The sequence below is a fragment of the Macadamia integrifolia genome, chromosome 5, assembly GCF_013358625.1.
Source record: "Macadamia integrifolia cultivar HAES 741 chromosome 5, SCU_Mint_v3, whole genome shotgun sequence".
Lineage (NCBI taxonomy): Eukaryota > Viridiplantae > Streptophyta > Magnoliopsida > Proteales > Proteaceae > Macadamia > Macadamia integrifolia.
In genome coordinates this window covers 4,724,992-4,742,342 of record NC_056561.1, presented here as the reverse complement: position 1 = coordinate 4,742,342, position 17,351 = coordinate 4,724,992, and the positions used below count along the sequence as shown (strand labels likewise).

At 38.0% G+C, this 17,351-nt stretch overlaps 1 protein-coding gene across 2 annotated transcripts in view; it reads right to left on the bottom strand.

The window, feature by feature from the left end:
* LOC122079240 (kinesin-like protein KIN-7D, mitochondrial) overlaps positions 1-16,109 on the bottom strand; it is a 22,287-nt gene extending 6,178 nt beyond the window's left edge. Inside the window, exons 1-21 of one of the 2 annotated variants that reach the window (XM_042645525.1) lie at positions 15,215-16,109; positions 14,980-15,077; positions 14,350-14,439; positions 14,137-14,189; positions 11,990-12,055; positions 11,237-11,290; positions 10,891-10,950; positions 10,501-10,579; positions 10,308-10,375; positions 7,513-7,569; positions 7,325-7,429; positions 6,836-6,940; positions 6,378-6,485; positions 6,144-6,275; positions 5,785-5,964; positions 4,407-4,637; positions 3,467-3,607; positions 837-956; positions 675-725; positions 520-567; positions 202-348 (exon numbers count right to left, since the gene is read on the bottom strand). In XM_042645525.1, the coding sequence (XP_042501459.1) occupies positions 202-348; positions 520-567; positions 675-725; positions 837-956; positions 3,467-3,607; positions 4,407-4,637; positions 5,785-5,964; positions 6,144-6,275; positions 6,378-6,485; positions 6,836-6,940; positions 7,325-7,429; positions 7,513-7,569; positions 10,308-10,375; positions 10,501-10,579; positions 10,891-10,950; positions 11,237-11,290; positions 11,990-12,055; positions 14,137-14,189; positions 14,350-14,439; positions 14,980-15,077; positions 15,215-15,561 (2,340 nt within the window). In that variant the 5' untranslated portion in view covers positions 15,562-16,109. Of the gene's footprint in view, positions 1-201; positions 349-519; positions 568-674; positions 726-836; positions 963-3,466; positions 3,608-4,406; positions 4,638-5,784; positions 5,965-6,143; positions 6,276-6,377; positions 6,486-6,835; positions 6,941-7,324; positions 7,430-7,512; positions 7,570-10,307; positions 10,376-10,500; positions 10,580-10,890; positions 10,951-11,236; positions 11,291-11,989; positions 12,056-14,136; positions 14,190-14,349; positions 14,440-14,979; positions 15,078-15,214 lie in introns of both variants that reach the window. The other variant, XM_042645524.1, reaches the window with a different exon arrangement.
* Between the last annotated feature and the right edge of the window lie 1,242 nt (positions 16,110-17,351).

Genomic DNA, 17,351 nt, shown 5'->3' with positions numbered 1-17,351 from the left:
GGGGGACCAACGCGATTCCAAGTTACCAACAAGGTGCCCATCCAGCAAAGGGCACCTGGACGCCTAGGCGACTCCTTGACAACTATGATAATAGGCATTTATTAGTGAGAATGTGGTATATGTCAACTATATTTAGTAAAACTTCAGAACCTACACTATCATCCAAAAACTCAAACACTGGCAATAGATCCCAGTAATCACCTGAGACTGGATTTTCCTTTTCAACTCCTCCTTGTACTCTTCGGAGATGCATTGCTCAGAGGATAGTGAGGATTTATCGCCAATGACTGAAGCCAACTGCTGCTGCAGGAGTTCTACTTTCTCTTGCAATTCCTTGTTCTCTGAACACTACAAGCAACGAACCAAAAAAAAATATAACACTTAAAGACTCCAAAATAGAGGACAAGAATTGGGGAGATGGCCAGAGCCTTTCCTATAATCAGGATGGTTCAGCTGTATCTTCCAAGGGACAAAAAGTAGCGACCATGTTATATGTGTGCATATGTATATCTGCATTACCTTATCTTGTAGCTGTTCCTGAAGGACACGATTGTCTGCTGACTTTATCTGCATCCATTAACACCCAAACTTTCAACTGAATTACAAATCTGAATAGTTATTGTTTGTGAAGAAGTCAGCAGCTCACACCAAAAAAGTCTAAAGTGTCTACTCACCTCTAGCTCAAAACTCTTCTCATTGCACTGTGTCATCAGTTTCATCAAAGTCTGTTTAATGGAAGAGCACAATTGAATTGCATATGATGGTGCAAGATAGTACAATTGAGAGCCAGATAAAGGCAAGAAAGCATATTGACATCAAAAGATAAAAGAAAGTACCTGCTGCATATCAACCAATGATGCATTAGATATCGAACCCTCACCACTCTCAGTAATCCGCCGCTCTAAAACCCTCATTTGCATCTTTTTCTCTTGTATTTCACGTTCCAAGTTCTGAATCTGCATCTTTTTTTTTTTTGGGGGGTGGGGGGGGATACAGAAAAGGTAAATCAGAACTTGAAAAAAAGGACATCTGTTAACGCACAGAATCACATTCAAGTTGCATGGCAGTACGAGGAGAAAAATTTAGATTCAACAAAAGGAGCAAATTTTCATGTCTTGATGATGGCCACAAGATCTGAAAAATAGATGTGCACATCCTCAATTAAAGCCATCCATATAGCCTATCGACCAAATAAGTAAATTGGGGCAACACAAAGAACAGCCAAACTAATCAGCTGACTTCATATTCGACCACCTTACCACGGGATTTAGCAAGAAGATGTCCATGTTAGTACAGAAAGTACAAAACATAACAAGGACACTTGAATTTCAATTTTCAAAATTTAAAAACCTCAGTACTTCTGCTTTCTATACAAGTATATACCATTTTCACAGTATAAGTATTGTCAAAGAATCCATATCTGTGCTGTGCATTGACGCACATCAGTGTAATTCCAAACCTAGGGGTATTACAGCTGCAGTCATTCATCATACTCCTGAATTAAAGGAGATGGTTGCAACTGACATATGAAAGAGTTTGCAAAGCAAGGTTATCCCCCACAGATGAAGTTCAGCAATTATTTGGGAAGATTTGCAACAGGGTCTTGTTATGGTAAATTATGCATTTAGGAGTAGGCCTTCCTCTTTTCTGCACTTATGTTTGGGACGTCTCTTTTTTTCTTAAAGCAAGCAAATTTGAACATCTTAAATTCCTAAAGCAAAAGGAGACAGTTCATAATTTACCATCTATCCATGCTTGTAAAATGACAAAGTACATCCTGTTGTGAGGGAATAAAGGCATCATTCCATTAAGAGTAAGACTAAAAGATGGGGGGAGCACTCACTAGAGATGTTCCTCACCATCTCTCGACAAGACATCAAACTAGGAAACTGCATAAAACTAGACCCAGGGAACCAACCATTATCTATGCATTGCCTACAACACCAGCCATGTTCCCAATTTGACATGAACCACGCAAAGCCCAGGAGAACTGCCTCAGCTGCTGGGTAATCTTTGACCACATCACTGAATTACCTGGTCTTATCAAGAATTCACTAAGGTCAGGAGACCTGGAAAGTTAACTAGATTCACTTTTGCTAGAAAAAAGGGGCAACTGGAATTTGATGGGTTGCACAAGTCATGCACTTTATTCGTTACATATACAGATAACTAGAATCAGAGGGGGGACCTCGGCACAACAATAAGGTTTCACCTTTGTGACCTAGTGGATCAAGTCGAGAAACAGCCTCTCATTGAAGCGGAGGTAAGGCTGTGTACATTATGACCCCGAACCCCGCAGTGGCCGGATTCACTCCGCCTTACAGCCTAGCTTCTCATTGTAAGATTACTAGAATCAAGAAAATAAGGGGGGGGGGGGGGACTGTACAGTAAAGGCTTGAGTAATATCTTTCTAAAAAATTAATAACCTAAGACATCATGTATTATATAAGAACTGTAAAGGTTTTATAACAATTAAAAAAATGAAAAATAGGGGCTATGATAGAAAAATAACTATACTAACATGTTTTAGATATACTTCTGATATAAGCCATTGCAAATAAGTAAAAATCATCAGATAAGCATTGAAAATAAAACGTGCATAGTAACAAATCCATTTGAAAAAGGGGAAAGTAGGGATATTAAGATGTTCTACAATTCCTAAAGTTTGGTCTCTGGGATTTGTTAATATAAGGAGCTTAAAATAAAGAATTACCAAAATATTCCCATAATCAACAATTTCTGCTACTGAATATAACTTTATTTCCTTTCAAAAATAAGGCTAGAGTTTCATCTAAAAGTTAAGATTCATAGGTTTTAACATAGATGGGTTTCTCCTGAATTATTACCTACATGATGAAGAAAGCAAGTCTGAAGAAGGAAATAGTAAAATAGAAAAGAAGGCTTTTTTTTTTTTGGGGGTGGGGGGGACGGGTTACTAATGATCTTTGAAACCATTGAAGGATGTTGCAGTCAAGTAGGCAGCAAGCCAGCAACTATCATCGTCAGTTGGGACCCACAATTTGGTTTATTGAACTTCTGGCTAGCAATGAAATAAAAAGACCAAAAACTTCCTCTTCCTCAAATAATTGTATTTAAGAAGGTTTTAAACTTCCAGAGAAAAGATATAGGAATTGATGTTTCTCAAAAAAATAACCATTGTCTTCTACTGATTAATGTAACCTTGCCTAGTCCAACAAGATTTTATTGACTCTACTGCGTTAGCAATGCAAAGTCAACTCCATCTGACTCAGGACTAGCAAAAAGTATCACTCTTAACCAAGATGAATAATTTTGTGACTCAATTGGGTTAGTTGCCCAAGTCAAAACACAGTTACCAGCCATGGAATTCACACCCTGGCAACCAGGACCATATGATCCGTTCTGTTTTTACTTACACGCCTTACAGATGAATAGGGTCAATGACATTCATATCAAGGATTATATGCTGATTGGAAGAAATCTATACTTGAGTTTTTGAGGCATCAGGATCATTGGCAGACTGCTCCACTAAGCGCTTAAGGGTACTGGTGCTAAAAGCAATCTCTCCAGCAAGCATCTTAACCTGTTCAACAAGGAGATCCATCCGATCTGCCATCGTCATCCCATCCTGCATTCACTATGAGATTAGAAAGGTATAAACAGTTGAACTTAAGGGTTCATACAGTGCAAGAAAGGATGTTGGAGAAAACGAGGAAAGAGCTCTGTTGACAGCAACATAAAACCCCCATCTTCCAGAAGTAGCTGCATCAAGAACCATTGGAAAGTTTCATAACTGGTCATTGTGATATTTTCCAGTTGCAACCAGTAAAGGACAGATGACCCAAGGTTCAAGATTCAATTTCAACTGTGGTTGAAACCAAAATGGCACGAAATATGGTCCAATTCAATGAAAAAACCAAAACATTGAAGATCCCTAATTAAGTCAAAACCAAAAATTTTCATTGAAATTTGGACCAAAATTTCAAACTATAAGATAACCTCATAAGAAATCATTTCCTGATAAGTCGGAAAAATTATCAAGAGGCCTTCCTGGAGGGGGGGGGGGAATGCACAAAAACAGAAGCCATGCAAAAGACTGGAACACAATGCCAAAAAGGCAAAAGTTCAGTAGGATGGGCCTTCCTGATGAGCTTATCATGGTGGCTCAAATTTTTTGCCACAAGTCAGGGTAATTTGTGAGGATTCTAACAGTTGGAAGAGATAGGTTTAGGATTCTATTATACCACAAAGCTAGCTGCATGATCTGGATGAGAAAAACCAACTGTTGAAAGAAGAAGCAGAAAAGCTCACGCCAGCTGCTAGAAATTGCTTATGTTTTAGTTCGATTGATTAAGTGAAAATCATTACAATGTTAATATAAAATCTTCAGTACTGCACATGTACAGATAAGAGCAGAGAAAGCATACTGGTTGCAGTCTTGAACTGCTCGCAGTCCCACTGATAAGTTCACCCACTTGAGCTGATTCTGTGATGGAATTGTTAATTGGTGACAGTTCTTCATTCCACTTGCTTGACGATCTTTTGTGTTTAAGACCATTGGGGGTGTCTGGTGGAGCTAAAATAGTGGAAGATGGAGAATCTCTCTGATTCTGACCTTCAACAAGCAACTGAGAACCCTCACGCAAAAGGTCCAATTTCTGGTATTCAATGGAACAAATTATCAGTATAAAAAATGCGCTCCAGATTGGGACATCTATAAAAAGTGAATAATTAGCACACAGCCTAAGTGTACTTCATAACCTAAAATTAAAAAAATAATTAAGCAGACTGCCAAAAGAGCCAACTTTACATTCACAAAATGGAAATCATGATTTCAACCAATCCAAATAATAAGATATGGAAAAGAGGCACGATGATCAAATCTGACAAAAGATTAAAGTGAGGATGGGTATTCATAGTGGTAATAAGATGATTACAACACTAAAAGGAACAAGAAGCAACAACAGCAATAATGTAGATCTTTCAGAAAAAGAAAGAGACACGGAGCAGTTTAGATAGACAAACCAAGGCTGTCAAAATACATGAACACACGCACACTAGATTCATCAGTAATATTGATCTTTCATAGTTTCATTACATACTTTTTTCTGCAGCTAATGATTTTATAAACTGACAAAACCCCACTATGTGTATAAATTTCTTGTACGTAAACTTGCTATTTAATTAACTTTTCATAGAAAACAATGTTATTAAGAAATAGACCCTCATTAAAAAAAATTATATTATTGAAAGTACTGAACAGTAAGCACAAAGAAAGGATGAAAGGCCAGGTAAGGCTTTGAGGCATTTAGGCAGAAAAATATTAAAATTTGATGAACAAATAATCTACTATAAATGCGACTTACAAATACAAGCAAACACTAAACAAATCCATCACACTAGATATTTTATGAACAAATCATCTACTAGAAATACAACTCACAAAAACGAGCAAACACCAAACAAATCTTTCGCCCTAGATATATAACTGCAGGAGGCCTCAATATATATATATATATATATATATATATATATATATATATATATTGGCCTACTTTGGGATGAAGAAAAGTTCAGAATTAAGGAGGGGCTCTTTAGTCTTCACGAGCTAATTAAATTTAACCAAGCTTTGTTGTGCTAACCGCTATTGCTAAGGAAACTAGGGAAGCAATCTGAAAGTTTGTCACGCAATGTGAAGATAGTTACATTTTTATTTCCTTATTCATAGGCATCAGATCATGATTGTTAGTGTGATTTAGAATGTAGCTGGGGGGGGGGGTCACTAAAAAAAATGTGGAAGCTTACATCCTCTTCAACAGAATGGTGCCGTTGATGACTAGGTACATCACCTACATATCCAGGAATTGTATTCTTTGTAGAAACAAGGATTAGCTTGGTTAGCCTCTGAATTCTACTCATCAATGCTGCCTTTGCTTCCTCTTCTTCCTCTAATCTTGACTGCATTTTGACTTGGCCCTGTTCCAACTGTTCAAAGAACACAAGGAGGCAAGAAAATAACAAGAGTCAGAAAAGCAAAAACTAACATAAGTGACTTATCATTTCTCAAAAGAAACAGGTACCTCAATTTACTGAGGAAATTTATCGCTCCTAGACAACTAATATGTATACCCATCAATTTTAAACATATTGGTATGCAAGGAAACCTGTTGCTTCAAGCTAATGATCTCCTCATGACTAACACCAGCAAGCACCCCCTTCTTTAGGTGATCAAGTTCTTCTTTGAGACTTGAAATTTCTCTTTGGTACTTTTTAATCAATGACTTCTCATCAATGATCTAGAACAAAAATATTCAAACAACAGCGAATTGTGAGTTATCATTTTAGGATACTTAAGACATATAACATGACTGCATGGCACAGCATAATTAGTTGTCTACCTTATTGCGTGAAGCATAGATTTCTACTCTCTTTGCCCTGCTTGCAAATTTCAATGTATTGTGAGTCTCCTCCATGCTGCTTGATGCAGGAGTAACTGTGCATATGAGCTGCAGAAAATGTGTTAGAAATAATCACACAGTATTCAACATAAGGCTGAGTAACATTTCGCGTACTTAAATACAATAACAAACTAAGCCTTATCCCAATTTAATGGGGTCGGCTATTTCGCATACTTAAATCATTTACTTAAAAAACATAGAAAAAGAGGATAAAATTCATTTGCGAAAGAACTGTACTTTCATGCACACAAGCAGAAGTTTTATGAAATTTCAAGCTGCTAATAATTATGGCAACCAGAACAACAATCACAACAGCAACACCCGCAGAAAAACAATAAGACGCAGTGCCAAAAAATTATTCACAAAACAAATGATTGGTGTCCCCGAATAATACTCACCGAGACATGCCCATGCCCACTCAATGAAGATTGTAGAAGGCGGGTAAGCTTAGAATCACGATATGGAACATGAGATGCTTTCCCCTCGCTCAGTTTTCCAATTACCTTCAAATTTTATGCTCACAATCAGAGCCCATTATTTAAAAGTAGGCAAACATAAATCAATTGCAATAATTATTGAGTACTATGGCCATATGGAACATAAAAATCTTTATGAAACACCATCCCCTTCAAATTAAGGCAGGAAACAAAACAAAATCTAAAAAACAACTCATTTTCTCTTTATCCACAATTGCCAAGAAAAAAAAAAACCAAGAACAATAGATTATTTATTAAAAAAAATGGAGCATAAAATAGATTTTCTAGTGACTTGTAGCATAAGCAATGGAAGAATTTTCCCTACATCTTCAACCATAATCGAGTCCTATTGTATAGGTTACTAATGAAAGAAAATATAGCCTCAACATGTAATTAAGCATTAGCACCTACAGTTCCAAGAGTAAGAAGGCTTTTGTTTATGTAAGATCCTTCCTTTCTCCTTAGTCCAGTTGTTTCAGTCTTTGAACTCTCAGATCCAGCTAAATCAATCAAATTCTACACAAAAACAAAACGAAGTAAGATGACTATCAATGAAGAGGAACCACACAAAATTCACCAGTAAATCACTATCAGCATACCAGTTGAGAGAATATCACTCCATCATATTCGTCATCATGAGCACTACTTTCAATCATCTGTGAAAAAATTTAAAACAAAAAATGGTGTGACATAAACAGGAACCATGCAACTAAAGTTTACTCAAGAAGACTAATACAAAATAAAAGGTAAGTACATGGTGAAGTAAATAAAAAATTGCAAAAAAGTTCTGCTCCTGAACCAAAAAATGGCAACAATGTGGCAGCACGGATGTGTTTCCAAACAACACATCACAACTGATTTTGGCCACGGGACTGATGTGGCAGCTTCCAGCCATATGGATATGGAGAATTCTTCATGGAATAGCCACATGTCAATTATTCCTTTGTACCTTGGACGACCCATAATTTTGGTCCTTTTCTCTGACTTTTTAACCATATTTTGGCCTGCTTTTTCATGATTTGTGAAAGTGGGCTAAATTTTTATATGTAGGTAGGGATGATAGGGCCAACTTGTGCACCAAATTTGAGAGCCTGGTGGAATGTAGTAGATATCAAGTAGGATGCCCATGCTGCTACCACCTACCCAATAGATAATATCATCATCAACGCAGAAGGATTGCAGAGTACAATTAAATCAACTAGACAATGAATGTCTCTAATGACATTAGCATAAGCCTTTTCTGTCGTTTCTTTATGGTTGCAAGTTTGCAACCCTTAAAAGTACCATCTTACTGCAGAATCTTATGCTGATTGCACTATAAAAAGAGAAGGCCCCACTTCAACCTCATCCTAACAGTGAGGCTTTTCACCTTTAGACCCTATCTGCAAACCGGCACCATTGCAACAAGAAAAACAAACTGCAAAGATTTTCCATAGTCTTATACCTGAGGTTCGTTATTGTTACATGGAAATTGACCATTGAGAAGTGCATGCAAACTAAAATTTCAGATGCAGAAAACCAAAAAAACACTAGTGAATAACGAAAGTTCTAGGTGAAACCATGGTAGTACATTATTGTCTTCAGAGAGTGTTTTCGTCTTTCACAAACCACTTGGCCTTGTTCGTAAGGGGATTAAGAAGGCTGATTTTCTTCTTCCTCCACAAGTTTTGGATTTGTGATTATCTCCTATTCTACCAAAAAAAAAAAAAAAATATCATCTTCTATTGCTGATTTTCAAGAGATGGGTTGGATAGGCATTAATCCAAAGCAAGTGCTGATGATGCCGATCAAATGCTGAAGAATGAAGGTGAGTTTTTCAAACAAGGTAAATAATGCAAGATCAGTTCGGTTTGGTTCAAACCATGGCCTTGATCGAAGAGATAGTTCATATATGATTTTGTGAACCAGATAAAGTTTATCCAATACGTGGGACCCAGTTGGAAGTTTCTACGTAGGTTGCTGTTCAAAGGATTCTAGATTTCCTGTAACCTTATCTTCCCCAAATTGTGTGGCTTAGGAGTTTTATCTTATCTTGTCATTAAAGTGATGGTAACTAGTTGGATTAGGAGCTCCATGAGTTCAGTCATGATTTAAATAGTATTCTTTGATTTTATTTAGTTACAGAGTTGTCATGGCAGGTGACCCACGGTTATTAGACGGGGCCTGGATGCAAGACAACACCCAAAAAGGTGACCAAGGCACATATTTGCCTAGGCAGGCGATTCCGTCGCCTTGACAACCATGTTTAGTTTTATGGTCTGTTTAGGATACTCTACATAATATGCATACAGGAGAGTTTGCGACGCCTTGACAACTATGTTTATTTTTTATGGTTTGTTTAAGATACTTCACATAACATGCCAAAATTGGAGAGTATGGCTGTTATCAGTCATCCTTGTTTTTAGGATGTTTAAGTCAATCAAGGACTCTCCCAGCACAGCCTATGTTTGTAGACTCCTAGTTCTCTTTTCTTTTATTTATTTCCTCTCTAGATAAGTTAGTTTCATTCTTATAAATAGATTTTTTTATTTTTTATTTATTTTTTATTTTTTATTTTTAAATGAAGTTAGATTGAGATCTCTCTCTCTCCCCTCTCTTCCCCGTGTTTCTCTCTATTGCTTTGCTCTCCTCTCTCCCTTCCCCTCATCCATGTGATCCCCTTTCTTCCCTATCTTGCAGCTCCATTTCTATCCCTCTCTTTCATTCTATCTTAAAAGAAAACCCATCACAGCAGATCCATCGATTTGATCTGCATCACGAACACTGAAGATAAAACAAAAATAAAGCTATATGGGCTTGCACACAATGTGCAAGTGGTGCCAACAAGATCTATTTCCTACTGACCTACTGTTAATACATCCTTGTTATCAGTTCCATGTGTTGGTTTATACAATATAATAAGATCATAAATTGCAAATAAGGATCTTCACTAGTGCATTTAATACTCAAAATAAAATTTGTTCATGAAGTTTGGGTATGGCTTCAAATCTTCCAATGCAACCCTTAACATTCTATGGTGTCCCTGCTGTAATAATCAGTTTTACTGGTAATCACGGGCATACATAACTCTATAATACACTAACAAATTATAGCACTTCATGGATAATTCCTACTCTTTGTTGCACTCTTTCAAATTCCCTAGTCAACCCTCCAGGCCTCCACTGCTTTAAAACTTCAATAAACAAATAATAACCCTAGGCAACCCCCCACCCATCCCCAAAAGGGAAAAGGAAGAGAAGAACATAAAAGACAGTCCAAATAACCTGGTGGGTGGGGGCAAAATAACATATAAATAAAGCAGAGTAAAAAGGAAAGAAAAAAAATCTTTAATTTAGCAGTGAATTTGAGCTTAACAAGTGTAATTAATGATGCTTCTTTAGCTAAAAATAAATACCAGTGCAAATATGGTGTGACTTCGGCTACTCAACAAGTTGAAATTATTTGAACCAACATGACGATGCTCTGTCACAAAAAATATCATCAGTTAGAAACCGTAAGGATAGGAACTTTTCAAATGAAATATACAAGTGCCAACCAAAAAGGGGAAATTAGTACAGAAAGTGAGCAGCAGAAATCTCATTAAATACCTTCTCCAGCAGCGATAAAAGAAAGAGCATGCCCAGGGGATAAAACAACCTCCTCCTTTATACCCTCAACATAGGTTCCCTGCAAAACTTGTTGGTTTGCAAAATTTAATCCAAGAAAAATCACATATAACACAGGGAACATTCCATCTACAAGGAAGAGGTCACTTTGTTCGAATAAAGAATGCTGCCTCTGCTTTTTTTTTTTTTTTTTTTTTTTTTTGCCATCCAACAAATCAAGGGTTCCAGTAAAAATGAAAACTGAATGGCATCCTCAGAAATTTCTATACCTGATAGTAACAAATATTAAAATAAAATGGTACAAAAATCCTGAAAACTTGCAAGAGAAGCAGGTATAAGAATAACAAATTTCAGAAAATTAATTTTTTGAACCTGAGCATCTTCTCTAACACGCAGATTTTGTCCTGTAGGGTCAAGCAAGTCATTTATCACCTAAATCACAAGAAATTAGCATTTTGAATTAGAAGACATTCACTGGAAGAATTATTAGAACCTCAATATGGAAAATAAAAACTCAAATTCAAATAGCATGAGGAGATTACAAGTAATACCACAAATATAACCATGCATTGTTTTTGTATGTGATGATCAAAGAAAATTTGATGTAATGTCAAGTTAGTAAAAACAAACCAACATAATCTTCAAGGTACGAGCGTAAAACAAACGAAGATATTCACAAGCCCTTCTCTTGATTTATACAACGGATAGTACAACTCACCTCATTATAAATTTCAAGATATGAAAGACGAAGCAAGAACTCTCTTCCTGGAGTCTGCGAAAAAAAAACAATACAATTACGCCATGTACGCATGGCAATGAAAATTTAACACACGGGGGGGGGGGATTAGTTTTAAATGTGAATGGAACTATTGCATCTGATATCAAAAAGACACCACAGTGCCAGTAACTGTTAGAAATCATTGCAAATTATTACAGTTGCCAAAATATCCACTTAGCTTGTTATCAAAATAAATTAAGAACATAGACTCCAGCTAATTTGAAAAGTAATTAATATATGCTTTTATGAAATTAAACAACAAACTAAGGGCCCGTTTGATAACGTTTCTGCCGTTTCTGTTTCAAGAAACGGCAGAAACATAAATTTCCGTTTCTAGAAACAGAAACGGAATTGAAGGTGTTTGATAAGTCATGTTTTTAGAAGTCGATAGTAACCAATGAAAGAATGGCCACAAGTCGTTTCTAGAAACAGCGAAACAAGTTGAACTTGTTTTGCCTGGATCGTTTCTTGAAGCATAAATAAGTAAAAATTTCTATTTCTATTTCTGAAAATAAGTGAAATGGAACAGTTTTATCAAACGCTTTTTACTCCGTTTCTGCTGTTTCTGGAAACAGAAACGGCAGAAACGCGTTTCTTGAAACGTTATCAAACGGGCCCTAAGTTGGTTAAGAAAAACAGGTTACAACAGCCAGTTTCTCACATCAGCATAATGAATCGTATGAATACACTTACATCTTGGATTATGCTGAACACATCCTTGATGGCCAATGGAATAACTCCTGGAGCATTCTGATCTCCCTGCCAGGAGTAAGAAAGGAAAAGAGTAAGAAGAAAAGGGTATAGCCGTATAGGAAATCTTTCTTTTTTTTAAATGCATCTGTGCACAAAATGTTTGACTTCATAAAGAAAATTTCTTTGAAATAATATATGTAGTTATGTACTTTAATAATTGACAATTGTTAATGGAAACAAAAAGATGAGAAAGTACAACAAATATACATACACTAATAACTCAAGAAACAATATGCTCTTACTTCAACAAAGCAAGAGAAAAAATAATCCTGAACTAATGAAACAGCAAATGTAAAATACAAGAAATATCAAACCATAGTAGTCACAGTGTCTAGGCACCCAAGGCATTGGTGGGGGCATGTAACAAGGCGGCCAAGGCTCCCGCCTAGGCTACCAAAGCGCCTGGATGACACCTTGATAATTATGTATCAAACACCAAAATGAATGTGAAAGCACAAGTGCAAGTGCAGAACTGAAGCCAGCAAACCCATCCAAGTCCTCTAACACCGAATGCATCCATATGCTCAATAAGGAATAACTCGCCTCAGGTCCCACAGAACTGAGCAATACCAACTGGCCAACAAGTTACTTTGCTCTACTATCTATCCTCATCCAACTCATGTAGTTGCCACCAATTGTATGAGGCTCCCTAATGTGCCGCACATTCAAGACACACAGTCCCCAAATAAGGACATAGACAGGGTGATCAAAGAGCAATGTTCAAAATATCAGTCGAAATGAATGAAATTTCACAATTTTTCGGTTTCCACAAAGGTTGAAATGAAACCAAATACAATATCTTACCAAGATTTTGGTCAAAATTTTGTAGTTTCGGCAAAATTTCAACCATGTTTCGGGTTTCGATATCGACGCAAACCCTTTTGTATAAAATGCATGTTTCAATTGAAACGGGTCAAAAGTTTTTACCCATTTCACTAGTTTCGACAGTTTTGACTCCAAAGAGAAACTTCCTAGAAAAATTTAAGATTTTTGGCCAAATCACTCCCATATCGTTGTGGAACAAACTGTTGGGCAATAATCATAGATCGAAAACTTGGGAACTTGGGTTTTGGTCTTGTTTCGGCCTGACCGAAATTTACCAAAAATGACCAAAATTTTGACCGAAACAGTGTTGATTCCGTAATTCGCCTGTTATTTGTCTCAGCCTCATAGAAATCACTGAAAATTCCAAGGACATCTACAATGACAATTTGCTGCAGCAATGTTGCAATTGTGGAAGTTTTACTTTTATTGTAGGGGTGTCAAACCAGTCGGTCCAGTCAGTTTCGGCTGGGCGTTAATCAGTCTTGCACCTTTGTGGGCCAAGACCAAAACCAACCAATTTTGTAACTGGTCCTCAAGCCAAGACCAAGATTGATTAATAATCGGTCAGACGGTTATCGGTCCTGACTAATTGGGCATTAGTTTTTATCCATATCCGGTCATTAGTTAATCTTAATCCGGCCATTATCGGGCCCACGATCAAAACCATTAGTAGTGTAAGTGGGCTGAGCTACCGACCTTATTTATAGGCATCATATATTTTATTCCCTCTCATAAGTTTCAAATGTGGGACCGAAAAAGATAACATTTTGCTCCAAGGAGCAGAAAGGACTAAGAAGGTGCACTCATTTTAATCCCACATTGAAAATTTAAGAAGTGAAAGGAAGGAGAGTCTATAAACAAGAGGAAGAGATAGTGGATAGCTTCAAACTTGGTTATTAATGGTCCAACTAGTTTCGACAAGGTTTAAGTCATCACTTTAGCCAAGTTGACACCCCGAATAAGTCCTTAATCGAGCGATTAGCGGTTGGGACACTTAATCGATCGGTCTATTGGTCTATACCAAGAAAAACCAATTAATTAAAAAAAATTCTTAAAACTGAAAGCAACCATTTAATAAAAAGTTGGTCGGATTCAGTCAAGCCTGCCAGCCCAGGCCTGGTTTTGACACCACTACTCTATCGCAACTTAAATAGAGCTCCTTCAACTTGATTCATCATTTCTGAAGACAAAATGTGGAACGAAAAGGGAGGGGGGAAGGGGAGACAAATCAACTGTTTCATCTTGGAAAACGAAGGACTTACATGCATAGTGTGTGTCTTCCCACTGCTAGTAACACCATAGGCGAAAACCGTCCCTGCATTGTAAGCAATGTATCATTTTAGTAAAGGATATTATCAACGAATCAGGTCCCCTTGAATAATTGCAGTGTTCTATTCTTTCAACAGGGTTTCCTTTCTAGGCAGCTAGTTAATATTCAGGCATGGAAAATTATAAATTTCAGAATGATACGCTACCATTGACACCTTCCATCGCAGCCTTGACTACGGGTCGAGCAGCTACATCATAGACTTGCTGGGAAGTTGTATCAGGCCCGAAAACTCTATCTGTATAATCAGAAGAACATTTAATAGAACAGGCAGAAATAGCATATTATTAACAGTAAACAGGTGACCAGCCACAAAGAAAAATGGCAATATGGATAAGATTTTGTGTTATTTTTTAATTCTCTTTCAACAATTTTTAGCAAATGGCAATATGGGTAAGCCACCAGCAATATTCTGTAATGCCTCCAGTTCTGAGCAAGAACAAGAGTTCCACTATAATTGCTAATTCTATCTATGGAAATGGAACTTCTGAGTTCTGATACATAGTTGTTGGAACTGTTTAGATGCATCAAGTGATTATTGTATGAATTAAATAATGGTGCCATTTACATGGTTATGCTTTTGATTAAGAAAAAGGTATAATGGCTTCCAGACAAAAGCAGCTAGTAACACAAAGAAAGGAAAAAAAAAAAAACTGCATCCATTGAAAAAAAAAAGAATATAACGGGAACTGCATGGATTGAATATTAGCTGTGTTTCTAAATTTCCATAGATGCAGTTCAGTTTTCCAATTGGCAGCTGGAATTCAGGCAACAGTACCAAATGCATAGGCCGATGCCGGATTATACTCGCTGCGGACGATTTTATCCCCATCCGCATACCACGCGATCTCATCTCCCCGCTGAAATTCTCGTTCACTACAGCCAGAAAACCGAAAGCAAAATATTAACCTACATGTATTCAAAATGCAACCTAAATCCCCAAACTACAATTCCTCCAATGAAATAACCCAACGGATCTACCACAATCGTTCCAGATCTAGTTCTAACCACACCTCATCGGCCTAAATCGAACCGTAACAGAAATGCTATCTCCCGATCTCGATGTATCAACCGGCTCTCCAATGAGCTCATCCGTGGAAGCATAACCAACAGGAGTACGGCTGCCATAGCCTAAGGAACTATGGTACATTGAATCGCTGGGGCCGCGACTGGGAGTCATGGATCGAGTGGTGAATCCACTACCAGAACTATAAAGTGAAGAAGGAGAAGGCGAGCAAGAACGAGGAATGAATCTGCCGTTAAGAAGCGATGAAGACGATGACGAGGAAGGGTAAGAAGTCGACGGTTTACGGTGACTGAAAGGTGAACTGCTTCTCCCCCTCGACGAAGAAGCTGCCATTCCTTTTACCACCACCGACCGATGGCGATGGATCCTACTCTCCGGAGAGAATAAGGAAAGAGTAAGAACAAGAAGACGAAGAATGAGAATCTGACTAGTCAGTCCTCACATGCTCCCAAAGACAAAGCAAAGAAGCAGAAGAAGTAGAAAGAGTCCTTTGCTAATTTTTTTTTTCTCGCAAGAGAAATATAAAAAAAATAATAATAAATAAATAAATAAAGAAAGAAATAGTCGCTGAGACGCTTTAAAGCGATCCTACTGAGAACGAAGCCAAGAAAGGAAAACAAACTTCATTATGGGAGAGAGAAAGTAAGTATTTGTGTTCCTTCATTTTCAAGACTCTTGAGTTGCAGAGCAAGAAGTGGCTCAGCCCGAAAGGAAAAAAAAAAAAAGAAGAGACAGATGAAGGGATGAGGTGTAATGGGTAACGTGGCAATTATGATGACGTGGAAGAGAGTTTTGAAAAAATGACAAAGTAAACATAAACAGGCGGGAAATAACAAAATAACTGTAGACATTGCCTTTGTAGTAGAAAGCACCGTAGTGGAGAGAGACCGTGACGGTGAGTGAGGGAGACTGTGAGAGAGCTTCTGTATGTGACAGTTGTGACTTGTGACCTAGATTGTATGAGCATAAAATAAAGAGAAAGCTAAGAAATCTAAGAAATGTATGGAGCACGGCCAATTGGCTACGAAGAAAGCGACGGCGGCGTCCGTATTTTGACCATTGCCCCATCCAACTACACCACCACGCGTCGATTCGATGACCATCCACTCCCCGTAGCTTTACGGCCCCAGTATTTTTTTGCCGTCCATTTTCCTAAATAAATACACTATACATTTCACATGGTTCAATCTAAAAACTTAATTCTACCAAAAAAAAAAAAAAAAAATGTAAAAACTTAAGCTATTAAATGAAAAATAATCCAATGGTATATAAAGACACATTCAAATCATGGGCGCGATGATTGTCTACCGCAGGTGCGACGGTGTGGCGAGCATCGAACGGCCGAGACGACATCAGCATGTTGTATCTGCGACAGAGGATTTTTTTGTCAAATCATAGATAATCAATATGGAACTATAATTCCCACATCTAATAATTGTGTCATGGCCTCTCGGTCTCTTGGCATCTCAATTCCTAAATTCTTAGAAGATCGAAGCATTTATGGTTGTATAGTGTTGTATTTAAAGATTTTGGCCTTAATTGTAAAAAATAAAATCCTTCAAACAAATTTGTCTTTAATAAGAATTGTTCTTGATGAGGCAAAATATGTCTCTTTCCTCAGCACGGCTGAAGCTTGTATGCAAACTCGAACAGGACTGACCCACTACTTCGGCCTCCATCAAGCCGTGCTGCCACCTCGGCCTCCATCAGGCCGTGCTGCCACCTCGGCCCTCATTCAGGCAGTGCTGCCTTCTCAGCCCTCAGTTAGGCCGTGCTACCACCTAGGCCTCCATCAAGCTATGCTGCCATCTTGACCCTCCATCAGGCTGCGCTGCCACCTCGGCCCTCCATCAAGCCGTGCTGCCACCTCGGACCTCCATCAAGCCGTGCTCCCACCTCGGCCCTCCATCAGGCCGTGCTACCACCTCGGCCCTGCATCAATCCTTGCTGCCTCCTCGGCCCTCCATTAGGCTGAGCAGCCACCTTGGGGCCTTCTCACATCGACCAGTCACCTCGGCTCTACTGACATATCTCCTCGGCTCGGCACAATCAAGTAAGGCACCCAGAAACGTGCGTACATCCACTCCTACATTCAAGGGACGTGATCCCTGGTCACGGGAGAA